This window comes from Camelina sativa, chromosome 9 (assembly GCF_000633955.1).
Source record: "Camelina sativa cultivar DH55 chromosome 9, Cs, whole genome shotgun sequence".
In the NCBI taxonomy this organism is placed as follows: domain Eukaryota; kingdom Viridiplantae; phylum Streptophyta; class Magnoliopsida; order Brassicales; family Brassicaceae; genus Camelina; species Camelina sativa.
The window spans coordinates 14,717,972-14,731,646 of NC_025693.1; the positions used below are offsets into that span (position 1 = coordinate 14,717,972).

Consider the following 13,675-nt stretch of genomic DNA (forward strand, 5'->3'; position numbering starts at 1 on the left):
AAAAAACCTTCTCATATTATATAAGATTTAATTAATTATAAACAAGCACACTACTTAAGATCCATATTTCAGAGAATCCAATAAATTATCAAGTTAAATATATTGCAAAGTACCATGACAAAACATCTAAATTTGAAGATTATGAGAGTTAGCCTTCAAATTCCATTACGAATTTAAAATGCAAAAGATCCAAAGAAACTGTCAAGGTGCAGCTGCTAATGTAATCAAAGTAAGAATTCAAAAGAAAGAGATGAAAATGTATCAAAATAACTTGTTAATCAAAACACATAGATCAAAAGACTATAATAATCCACGTAATCGGGGACAAGGGGAGAAATCGGCATACAAATCATCCCAGTAACCTTCATGATCATCTCCATCATTATAATCAAAATCACCATCGGCAGTACGTGAGCAACCTGTAGGACAAATCACTTGACTCTTCTTCCATTCAACTCCACATCTGTAGCAAAACTGATACCCACATCTACAAAAAAACATAAAAGAGATTATAAAACTGTAAATATTTAGTCTCAAATTATATCTTAATTGCTTTAAAATATATATATATATATATATATATATATATATATATATATATATATATATATATATATATATATATATATATATATATATATATATATATATATATATATATATATATATATATATATATATATATATATATATATATATATATATATATATATATATATATATATATATATATATATATATATATATATATATATATATATATATATATATATATATATATATATATATATATATATATATATATATATATATATATATATATATATATATATATATATATATATATATATATATATATATATATATATATATATATATATATATATATATATATATATATATATATATATATATATATATATATATATATATACCTGCAAATCATGTGGTTGCAGCCTAGATTAAGCTCAATTAAATGTCGACATTTGACACATTGGCGCCATTTTTGGTTCTGTGCTAGAGACTTAAGCTTCAAGTCATCATCAACTAGAGTGTAAGGGTGAAGTTCTTGGTACTCAGTACACGACAAACCAGAATGTGATGGTACTTTACAATCAATGCAAAAGAGTCCAGCACATTTGACACATGCTGCATCATTCGATTGATCAGATCGAGAAATCGCAGTTTTGGACATCAACGTTGAGCAGTTTAGATAGGGGCAATAGATTCTCTCAGCTACGGGAATGGAATCCTCTTTCATCTTGTGTTTCCACATTTGAATCACCTTAGGTTTCAAAACCTTGCTACAGTATTTAAGACTCAGCTCTAACTTGCATTCATTATCAAGGCATGTGGGCACAGTTCCGTTTTGCAGTTTCACTTCCACAAACTGATTAACACAAGGAAAACAATAACGGTGAAGGCATTTACCGACAAAGAACATGCGATCGACCATGGTTTCTTCCAGACAAATGACACAAACTTCTCCCTTAACTTCCGAGGCGGTGCTGGTTTGAGAAACAATCGCCTCTTTTGCAAGATTAAAAACAAACTTGATATTGTTTCTACAAACTAGAATAGCTCTACTAGAATCAAATTTTTCTAGAAGGCGATAGACTTGTTCCAATAGTTGTTCGACAACTCTTTCCTTCTTAGGATCACATTTACCAATCATTATCTGCATTAAAAATTAGATTCATTCTAGTTAAACCGATATATTTCGCCGATGCAGATTATAATCAAAGTCATCATCACATAACAAGATATGATACAACTGTTCTTTAAGATATACAAATACCAAATATATATTCACAGTAATGTTTGCAAAAGTTATTTCTCACAAGTGCGTTCAAGCCAGTATGCACAACCATCTAATTAATGGCTAAAACATAAGAAATAAATAATACTTTATTTGAATAGTTTAAGCACTTGAAGTTTTGATAATGCAATACTAATTAACTAACCACTAACCAGCCAATTTAGAGTGTCATGAATCACAATAAATGCATATAACAAAGTAGAGAAAAAAAAAGACTTACATTTTGGTAAATCGAAGAGTCATCACAATAAATCACAAGCTTTTTGATTCCTAAATCAAGTGCTTCACTTAATCCACGAACCAAAGCCCTAATCTCAACTCTTTCGATGTTGATCTTGGCGTCGTTCACTGGTTCTTTTATCTCAAACAACAACTCATCTTTCTGATTGCAAATTACAACTCCAAAACCAGCCATCGCCATCTTTTTCCCATTATGCTCTGCAGTAATATCCGCTGCAATATCATTGCTAACCAAACCCTTAAAATACAATTTGTAGACAACGGTATCGACGTATTTTGCCGACGAAGATTTGGTTACTCTTTGTTTCTTAGAAACAAAGCCTACTTCATATCTTTCCATGATTGTTTGTGTCAAGTTTTTGGTTGGAAAAGATCTGAAGAAGCTATTCGAGAAGTTATATTACGTATTATGTTTTGTTCTTAATAGAGATAATCACTAATTTTATATAAGATCTTTTATATTTGCGGCCACCAAAAAAAATTTTCATTATTACGTTTGTATTTTTTCAATTATGAGGTACTAATATTTTTTTTCTTTAGAGATAATATCGAATCCCTTTTGCATAGGGGTTTTCGATAATCTCTAACTAAAAAGAGAATTGGCATGCTCTTTCTCTCTCTTTTTCACGTTAATAAAATTAAGAGAACTTTTGCTCGCTGACTCTGATCTTTGTGAATAAATATGAAACGTATAAGTCAATATATTGCGTCGAGTGTTCAGAGTTTGTTTGCTAGACATAGTATCATAGATGCGTCTATGCAAGGCATGGCTAGTTAAAAGATGACTTGCAGTATCTGTTTAGATGATAATATTGGGGTTAGTCAGATGTTTTGTGTTGATAAATGTCGTCATCAGTTCTGTTTCAACTGTGTGAAACGACATATAGAGGTGAGGCTATTCGAGGGAAGTGTGATTAGATGTCCTAATTACCGCTGCAAGTCCAAGCTGACTTATGGAAGCTGTGTTGATCTTTTGACACCTCAACTAAGGAAGACGTGGAACAAAAGGATCAAAGAGGACAAGATCCCTATAACAGATAGAATTTCTTGCCCAAACCCGACGTGCGCGGCTTTAATGTCATTAAAAAAAACTCTCTAAATCTATTAAACAAAGCTGGAGTCAGGAGATACTTCTCTACATTCACAACAGAAGCTATATTTAGAAGACACTGCTTCAAATGCTTTCACCTCCTTTGCATCAACTGTAGAGATCCGTGGCATAGTCACTTGTCGTGCGATGATTACATGAAATTGGATCCAAATTCTTCAGCAGGTGATATAAAGCTCAAAGCTTTAGCAAATCAAAGGTTGTGGCGTCAATGTGGAAAGTGCAACCAAATGATCGAACTTTCAGAAGGCTGCATCAAAGTAATTTGCAGGTACCATATCTGTTACAAAAAACATTTTACTTTCGGCTTTTTTTTTTATATGATTGATTTCATCTGATTTTTCATTCCATTTTTTCTATGTAGATGTGGACATAGGTTTTGTTACAAATGTGGAGCCAAGGCTGGAGATTGCGAACATCATTTTGACAATATCTATCCTACAAGGCCATCACAGCAGTAGCTTACCATCGATCTTTGCGCTTGGCTTACTTTTCGTTTTGGTACTTATATTAATTAGATTTTTTTTTTTTTTTTTTTAATTTGCTTCATAAAATAGTATGATCAGTTTTGATATGATAGGATTAAATTAGGAGCAAACTTAAAATATATTCCAATTTCCTTTTGATTTTCTATTTTGATACCCTTTAAAGAATGAAAGATTGTTTTAAAGTATTTTCTGCCCTTACAAAGAAAAGATGGAATATGTTTTCAGTTTATAAAGGGAATCTAAATACGATTTCTTCTAATCAAAGTGTTAGAATGTTTTTACAAATCTCGAAAATATTACATATACTAGTATCATTTAACATTTATAACTAAATATTGTAGTTGTCACAAAAAAAAAAAAAAAAAAACTTAAATATTGTCTTAAGGATTAGCAGCAAATAAGTTTGTTTTAAGAATATATTTCCCTCACGTACGTACATACATTCTAGTCTTATTATACATGCAATTGATTGATTTTCTACTTTTCAAATATTTATTTTCATTCTCGATAACTTTTCATTATTATATTCTAACTTTTGCAATTATAATGTTACACTGGTTTAAAAAAAATAGTATAATATCAATCACTAATCCTTTTTGGTTTTTGCTTAGGGTGTTCCTTCTCACACCTATCCCTTGTTATTTATTTATTTTATTTTATTTGGTCTTTTGCGTTACTTGTTCGATCTTCTATTTAAATTTATAAATTTCATCGAACCTCCTTCACAATAGTTGATTCTGATCTGTGAATTGTGAATAAATATGCAACGTATAAGCCAACAATTTGCATCGAGCTTTCAGATTTTGGTGCCCCGAAATAGTATCAGATATGCTTATAAACAATCAACGGAAACTATAGTTTCTAAATCCAGCAGGCTTGTGAAGAATCCTCCTCGCCGAGCGGAGTCTACTCGCAAAACGACTTGCGGTATCTGTTTAGATGATAATATTGACGCTAATCAGATGTTTTGTGTTGATAAATGTTGTCATCAATTCTGTTCCAAGTGTGTGAAACGACATATAGAGGTGAGGCTACTTGAGGGAAGTGTGATTAGATGTCCTCATTACCGTTGCAAGTCCAAGCTGACTTTTGGAAACTGTGCTGATCTTTTGACACCTGAACTAAGAAAGATGTGGCAACAAAAGATCAAAGAGGACACGATTCCTATAACAGATAGAATTTATTGCCCAAACCCGAGGTGCTCGGCTGTAATGTCGGTAAAAGAGCTTTCTATATCAATTAAAGAACCTGGTGTAATTAGGAGATACTTTTCTAAATCTACAACAGAAGCTAGAGTTAGAAGACACTGCTTCGAATGCCGTCAACTCCTTTGCATTAAATGTAAAGTTCCGTGGCATAGTGACTTGTCGTGCGGCGATTACAAGAAACTGGGTCCAAATCCTACTGCTGATGATATAAAGCTCAAAGCTTTAGGAAATCGGAACATGTGGCGTCAATGTGGAAAGTGCAAACAGATGATCGAACTTTCAGAAGGATGCATCAAAGTAACTTGCAGGTATCATCTCTATTAATAACATCCGAATTGCTATATATGTTTTTATCTGATCTTTTTTTGTTTCTTATAATAATGTTTTAATCAAATTATATTTTTCATTGTAGATGTGGACATAAGTTTTGCTACCAATGTGGAGCCAAGGCTGGAAGTTGTCATCATGGTGCTCGCCATGTCTATCTTCCAACGCCATAACATCCACTTGCGCCTTCACCAGAGTGCCTTACCATCATGTGCATGACTTAGTTTTTTGTTTTGGTTTATATTTTTTACTTGCTTCAAAAAATAGTATGACCGGTTTTGTGGGTTGTTGATGGGGATTAAGTTTGAAGCAAACATAATTACAAGTTCGACTGTATGGTTTTTTCCCAACATTTATAATTAACTTATTACCCTTTCTCAATTTTATGAAGTTCATCAGCTTTACGGCCACCAGACAACCCAAGGCGTCGCGGTGACCTGATATATATTGACAATGTTAAGCAGTGAAAATTTAGACTTGCAAGTTTACAGAATGAAGAATAATTCTTACATATTTATAAAATAGATTAAGATCTGCATAAATACATGGATTTTAAAAAGGTGAATTAATATAAATCATATACATACTTTATAGAATTTAATGACTGTATAATTAATTTCTTATTGTTTTAATAAAAAGCTTTATCTATCGTTATTTTTAAAACGGACTAAAACATTCTACAAATTGCAATTGAATTTTTTTAGATTCATAAGTAATTTTTTTTAAAAGCTAAAGTTGAATTATTTGAAGTAAGATATGTTAGGCCGTTAATTTACTTTTTTAGATTGATTGCGAACGAAAAAGTACATACAGTAGTCTGAAGTATGTCATTCTTACTACCTTATCACTAGCAAAAAAAGTTAAAAACGTTTATATAGCTACGAGATTTTGTTACGGGAATAGTTGTAGGAAACAAATACTACAGATTGATACTAATTAGTGACTAATAAGTTGGGAAAAAAATTTGTAGCTAAGATGTCACTAAATGTGGGTATTTAATTACTGAAAGTGTCAATTTAAATCTGTAGGAAATTTGCAACATAATTTGTGACACAATATGTTGTAGACATGTTTCACACAATTGAAATCGTCACAAAAAGTAGTTAAAAATAATGAAAAATGTAAAATAATGAAAATATAAGTGTAACAATCTGCTAAGTCTTAATTAAAATAATGAAAATATAAGTGTAAAATATTTTCTCTATAAGTCTTAATTAAAATCAAATCTAATACTTTTTAGATCCTAAACCCTCAATATCAAAATAATAACATTAAATGAGTGCAAATTACCAAAATTTTATCAAAAAAAAAAATCTCATTGGCTAATCTAAAATAGCAAAGATTATCTTTTGGCAAATATGTGGTATCACTTTTGTAAGATATATGTCATATTATATAATTAATAAATCCACTAATACTATTACAAAAACTAAAAATTACATAAAATAATTTGCTGTAGAAAATATTAGATTATATAATTTATTATAATTTGGAGGGAGTGAAGTTTTGGGAATAGTGAGAAAATTTGGGTCTTACCGTCTAAATAATTTGGGTTTGTGGAGAGAGGTAAAAAACCTAATTTATTTTTTGGCTAAGTGTTTTCTTTTCTTTCCCTTCTCTTTCATTTCCCTAAGTGTTTTGCTCCTCTTCCACTAACCTAAATTCTCTCGTCTAAATCCCACAGCCGCTACTTCTTCTATTCTCTTCCTCTAGCTTCGTCCAACGTACTCTCATCTCTCTAATATCTCCACACCACCGCTGCTTCTTTTCTCCTCTACGGAGCTGTTGTTTTGGTTTGTCACCTTCTCTCTCTCCTTCTCAATCTGTTTATTCGCTTGAGATTGACACATCGTTGCTGAGAATAAATCTGGAGAAATCCTATTTGTTTTAATTATTTTTTAATTTGTATTTTAGATTTCATCGACAGATCTGAAGAATCAGTGTCAACAGCAATGTCGGAGGTGGTGGATCTGAAGACCCTAGTGTCAACAACGACATCGGAGGTGGTGGATATGAAGACCCTTGTGTCAACGATGACGTCGGAGATGGTGGTGGAAGTGGAGGACCACCGAAGATGCTCGCACCTTTCACCACCGCCACTACGTTTTGAAGCTTTCGACAGTTCACCACCAATACATATCGGCTGCTGCCGCAATAATACATCTCCGTGTTCTGGCCGATGCCATCTATAGATATAGTTGTATAGATATATATTTATTATACATACAATGAATTTAATAAACAAATAAAAACTATCACTACAAGAAAACACGCGATTTGCAATGTATATCTGCGATGGAAAAACGTCGTCGCAAATTTGCTATGGATTTGCGAGTACTTTGCTACTCGTATCCCGTTGTCGTAACTCCCTCGCAAATTTTGCGATGGATATTTCTCTTGCAAATTTGCGACGGAACTAAGACATCATTGCGAGGGAAAGTAAATTCCTCGCAAATGACACGCAATTCCCTAACAAATTTGTGACGAATTAGCGATAAAAGTACCGTAGCAAATTTGCAAAGAATTTACAAGGGACCTAGATGTCGGCAAAAAAGTTTTCCCCGAGTGTACCTGTTTTGTCGGCAAAAAGGACACAGCCTCGCAAATTTGTAGCAAGAAATAAATATTTAAAAACAACCCGTCGCAAAACTATCGCAAATTCTCTCGCAAATCCGTAGCAGTTAATTTTAGAAAGCCTATAAATAGCCAGTCCATGAGACATGGAAACCACAACACAAAGCAATAAGAAAAAAAACTGCTGGGAGAGAAGAAAAAAAAAATTCTGAGAGTAAAAGAAAGAAAAAGAGAAAAAAAATCGTCAAAAAATAAAGTTTTTGATAAAAAAAAAAAGACTACAGAAAAAGTCTAGAGAAAATAATGTTTGGAGGGGGAGAGCACGAGATATATACAATACAACGGTGGATGTACAATCATAGAGACACGGAGACCGGTGATGTGACGAAAGAGTTTTGTGATGGCTTGCGCGGTTTCATGTACCAGGCGACAAACCAAGAATTTGCTCGTGAAAACGGTACAATATTGTGTCAATGTCCTAGGTGCATGAACATTAAATATTTGAAATTTAATCCAGTGAAGAAACATCTTTATAATAGAGGATTTATGCCAAATTACTATGTATGGTTCCGTCATGGAGAGGGTTGTAGCAGTAACGTTGGAAGTAGTAGTATGAATTATGTTGTTGATCAACTTAGTAATTATGGGCATCAAGAATCTGATCAATTTGGTTTTTATGGGTATAATGAAGAAAATAGATTTCATCATATGGTTAATGATGCATTTCATGAAACTACTGCTGCATTTCCTGAGAATAATACGTAAGAACCCAACATAGATGCACAACGTTTTTATGATATGTTAGATGCTGCAAATCAACCTATCTACGATGGATGTAGAGAAGGGCATTCTAAGTTATCATTGGCATCTAGGATGATGACAGTTAAAGCTGATAATAACTTAAGTGAGATTTACATAGATTCTTGGGCTAAACTCATTAAAGAGTATTTGCCACCTGATAATGTATCGGCTGAGAACTACTATGAAATACAGAAGTTGGTTGCGAGTTTTGGATTACCATCTGAAATGATTGATGTGTACGTTGACTATTGCACGATTTTTTGGAAAGATGATGCTAAGCTGCAGGAATGTTGGTTTTGCGGGAAGCCGAGATATCAGCCTACTGAAGGAAGGACATGAGTGTCATATAAACGTATGTGGTACTTGCCTGTTGCTGATAGATTGAAATGCTTATACCAATCAAAACGGACTGCAGCGGCAATGAGATGGCATGCAGAACATTCTACACACGAAGGAGAAATTACACACCCATCTGATGCAAAGGCGTGGAAACATTTTCAATCGGTATATCCTGACTTTGCTCAAGAGTGTAGGAATATATATCTTGGGTTGTGTACAGATGGTTTTAGTCCATTTGGTATGTCAGAGAGGCAGTATTCTTTATGGCCTGTTATATTGACGCCATACAATCTTCCTCCAGATATGTGTATGCAAAGCGAATTTCTGTTCTTGAGTATTTTGGTACAAGGTCCTAAGCATCCAAAGCAAGCTCTAGATATCTTCTTGCAACCTCTGATTCATGAGCTTAAACAATTGTGGTATGAAGGTGTTCAGACATTTGATTCCTCAAGAAAACAAAATTTCAATATGCGGGCAGTGCTAATGTGGACGATTAGTGACTTCCCCGCATACGGAATGTTATCTGGGTGGACCACACATGGAAGATTATCATGTCCTTATTGTATGGATGGTACAGAGGCATTTCAGTTAAAGTATGGGCGAAAACCTTGTTGGTTTGATTGTCATCGTCGATTTCTTCCCTTGCATCATCTGTATCGGAGGAACAAGAAGTTGTTTAGAAAGAATAAAGTTGCGTGTGTTCCCCCACCAACTTACGTCTCTGGCAATGATTTGTTTGAACATATCGATTACTATGGTGCTCAAGAAACATGTAAACGTGGGGGTAACTATCACACACCAGCAAACATGCCGGATGGATATGGGCGAGCTCAAACCACGCCGCATCCAAAACCCTAAAGTCTCTCTTCTTCTTCCTTCTTCTCCGTTTAACCTCTCGCCATTTTCCGGTTAAATCTTCTTCTTTCCTTAAGTTCTTCCTCCAATCTTCTTCTTCTTTGATTCGACTCTGCTTCTCCAAAGGTAAATCAGATAGTCATCTTTCATTAGTTTCATTCTCAATCGATTTACGGTTTTTCATTCGATTTAAGTGTTGTTTTATTCGATTCACGGTTTTTTCAATCGATCTGTCGTCCTATTTTCCTATTTAGAACCCTAATTTATTCGAATTTGATCTCATACTTTTTTTTTCTTGTAGATGTTTTTTGGGAACGACTACACACGATTCCTCTCGCAGACTAATGCTCCAAGTCCATGCAGTGGTGGTTCTCGAGGGTCGTCATCGGGGGTTCATGGTTCTCGACATGCAACCTCACAGCATAGGCCTCCGGCACCTGCTTCATCTCCACCCATTCAAACGCCTCCAACCGCTGCTGCATCTCAATCGATTGGTCACGTTGCAGCCACACCTACATCTCCAGCCACTCCTACATCTTTGCCGCAACTTTTAAACGGTATGATGTTGGAGGAGTTACTCGAGAGTCCTGGCCGTCAACATCTAACACGATTAGATCCAAACCGTCCCCCTGGAGCTCTCTGGTAAGAGAATGATTTAACTGATTTCAATTTTAAATTTGCATTTTTAATTTTAGGATCAATTTTACACTTATTACATCAAAACAATTATGTTATCCCTAGGTTTTGTGATGATGGGACGGTTGCAGCCACTGTCCGCAACATCTTTGAAAGAGATTTCAAAGAGCCTCATGCTAATTGGTCACAGACGCCATAGCAGGTCGTAGATCGTTGGTATGAAACTTTTGCGGTAAGTAATAGTTTAGTTTAGTTTTGAGGAATCGTGCATATGTAGTTTAGTTTAATCGATGGTATCAAACTTATGTAGCTTGGATCAATACTAATATATTTTGTTTTCTTTTTTACAAGCAAACATATAACTGGGACTGTTCTATAAACGGTAGAGTTAGACATGAGTTTGAGAAGAAGTTGAAGGAGCGGATGTGTGATCAAGTGAGCCGGTGGAAGGGAAAGTGGAGGGAGAATGGTGATTATACAAGGCCGCGATGGATTGATCCTCAAGTATGGGATGGACTAGTTAAGTATTGGCGTGATCCCAAATCAGAAGTAAAGAGTATCAACGGTCGTAATGCTCGATATCATGATCCTGATGGCACTTGCATATATAAACACCGCTCAGGACAAACCTCTTTTAAAGCTCGTGCCAGAAAACTTGTAAGTTTCTAAATTCTTACAAGTTACAAATTACTTCTTGTCTGTTAATTCTTACAAGTTACAAGTTACAAGTTTCTAAATTCTCTATTACTTCTTGTCTTTTTCTTACTAATAACCTTTGTCTTTTGTTTTACCTTGTGTTAGTCTGAGGTGACTGGTGAAAGCACTCCGGATTATCTACGTGTCCTAGAAGACACTCACAAAAAACTCGATGGGAGTTTTGTCGATGGAAAGTCAGAGTCCATCTTCAATGAAGTGTCATCAAAGATACAAGAGGTTCAATCTCAGCTCTGTTCAGGGGATAACACGGAGAGTTCTGCTTCTGGTGGGTTGTTTGTTCATACCAAGAACAAAATTTATGCCGAGGTAAACTTCTATTTTATGTTGTTGCCTTATTGTTTGGACTTGTTGGTTCTTTCAAATGAATATGAAAGTAAATGTTTGATTGTATTGATCGTAGGTTGCTCCGAGGAAGGAAAATAGACTTTATGGAGTTGGTTCTTTGCAACATGAAGCATCTTCAGCCCATTTTGGACCATCGCTTCCGCCTACTGAGGATCCGATTGTTCTTGCTCAGAAGCTTGCTGTCGCTGAAGCTACTCTCGCAACCCAAGCCACTACTCTCGCAACCCAAGCCACTCAACTTCAAGACAGTGCACAAAAGATGCATAGCTATGATGCATATTTTGACTACTTTGCCGGGAAGGATCCTGAGTTTGCTGCTAAGTTTGGAAGCAGACTTGTTGAACATGGCTCCAATCCTCCAGCAACACTAGAGATAGGGGACGACACTGGCACAGGCACAGGCACAACCACTGGCACAGATACAGGAAACCGGAATCGGGGTTCCCTCTCTATCACCATCTTTTTAAGACAATTTGATATTAAGTTCTAATGTTGAATTTGTTTTTTGGACATGGTTGTTGTTAAGACAATTTTTTGTTTCTTAATTTTTTGTTTAGAAACAAAAAATTGTCTCAGGTTAATATATATGTTTGAATTTTATTTTATATTTTGATTATAATTTCTATTTCTTATAAAATATTGTGAAAATATAAATATATAAATTTGAAAATCAAAAATATAAATATCAAAATGAAAAAAATTCTAAATTCCGTAGCAAATTTATGCTACGGATTTGAGATGATTACAAAATTACTACGGATTTTGCGGCGAAACACATATCTGGGTTTATAATATTATTAATATTTTGCGACGGAAACAACGTCGCAAAAATCTAGCAAATCTGCGAGGGATTTACGTCGACATATTTTGCAAAAGAAATGCAAGGAATGTTGTTCATCGCAATTTGCGAATGTTTTGCGACGGACATATATTCGTTGCAAAATTTGCGAGGGAAGTGCTACGTGTATTAATTTGCGAGACACGATTAGCAAGGAATTGACGATCCTCGCAAATCCATCACTAATACCATTTTGCGAGGGATGAACGACAAATCTTGCCATCGCAAATCGCGTGTTTTCTTGTAGTGTATTATTAATTTCTTTTTTAATTGATTTATTTTTAAATTTTTTTTAGTATTTTCCTACAAATTGTGTAGTCTCTAATTGGTAGCACTTTGAAACACTTAGTGACAATGGAAAAATTTGCTACAACCAAATAGTTATTAACTTTTTTGGTCGCAAATTTGTAACTAATCTTTTCTTGCTACAAAAATCATGAGATAATTACAGAATTATTAGTAACTATATGACAAGTTTTTACTAGTGTTCCAAATTTTTGAATTTTACATAAAGATAAAAGGAAATAATATCTTTAAAAATTAGAACACAAAATTAATTGACCTTTTGATAAATTTTATATATATGATATTATTAAGTAAAAGGTTACTTATGTCTAACTCATGAGTGTTAATTAGTGGATTATAATGGGAAAAAATACATACTTTTTCAGGCTTTCAAAATATGCATATTTTAGTAGAGATAGTTAAATAATTGATCGTGGACTTATCAAATATCACTCATAACGTAGCATAAGGTTAAAAAATAAAGTCTTAAATTAAACAAAAAAAAAGTGATGGAAGCCACGGGGAAAATAAAAACTATTAATTTAGGTGTGAATCCAGACATAGACTAAAAAAAGCATACCAATCTCATGTAAATAGTCTATGTAGAAGCCACGGGGAAAATAAAAGAAACCAAAACCACAATCGTAGCACCTAGCTAGCTAGGTCCCAGGATCTTACTTAGCCATGAGCGTTAATACTAACCCAAATATAAAAATATAAAAAAGGACTATAGCAACCAGCACATCCGTCAGCAATTGGCTACGATGAGAGTGTTGGAGATTGAATCTTCTGATTAAATCCTACAACAAAAAAAGCTTCAAGTAAGGAGAAGAAGAAGAACAGAGTAAAGCAAAGAAAGAGAAGAACAAGAAGAAGTTGTCGTGCGAAGACCAAAGGAGGAAGAAGAGTCAACGACACAAAGAGAAAAAGAAACAAGTCAACAAGAGAGAAGTTGGGCTTGTGTTTTGTAATAAAGCTATTGGGCTGTAAGTGTATTAGGCCTACAAATGTTAGTGGGTTTGGTTGGTTAGCTATAGTAATTAGGTTAAGAATGAAACCTAAGTATAAAGGTGATGTAATGTTGTAAGATAACCT

General features: G+C 34.1%; 1 protein-coding gene and 1 pseudogene across 1 annotated transcript; one reads left to right on the forward strand and one right to left on the reverse strand.

Moving 5' to 3' along the window:
• Positions 301–2,399, reverse strand: LOC104715288 (probable E3 ubiquitin-protein ligase rbrA). Its single transcript, XM_010432708.1, has 3 exons — positions 2,040–2,399; positions 936–1,678; positions 301–487 (listed from the first exon to the last, which is right to left on the reverse strand). Exons 1-3 carry the CDS (start codon positions 2,397–2,399, stop codon positions 301–303), a joined length of 1,290 nt encoding a protein of 429 aa, XP_010431010.1.
• On the forward strand, positions 2,826–3,628 carry LOC109126423 (annotated as a pseudogene).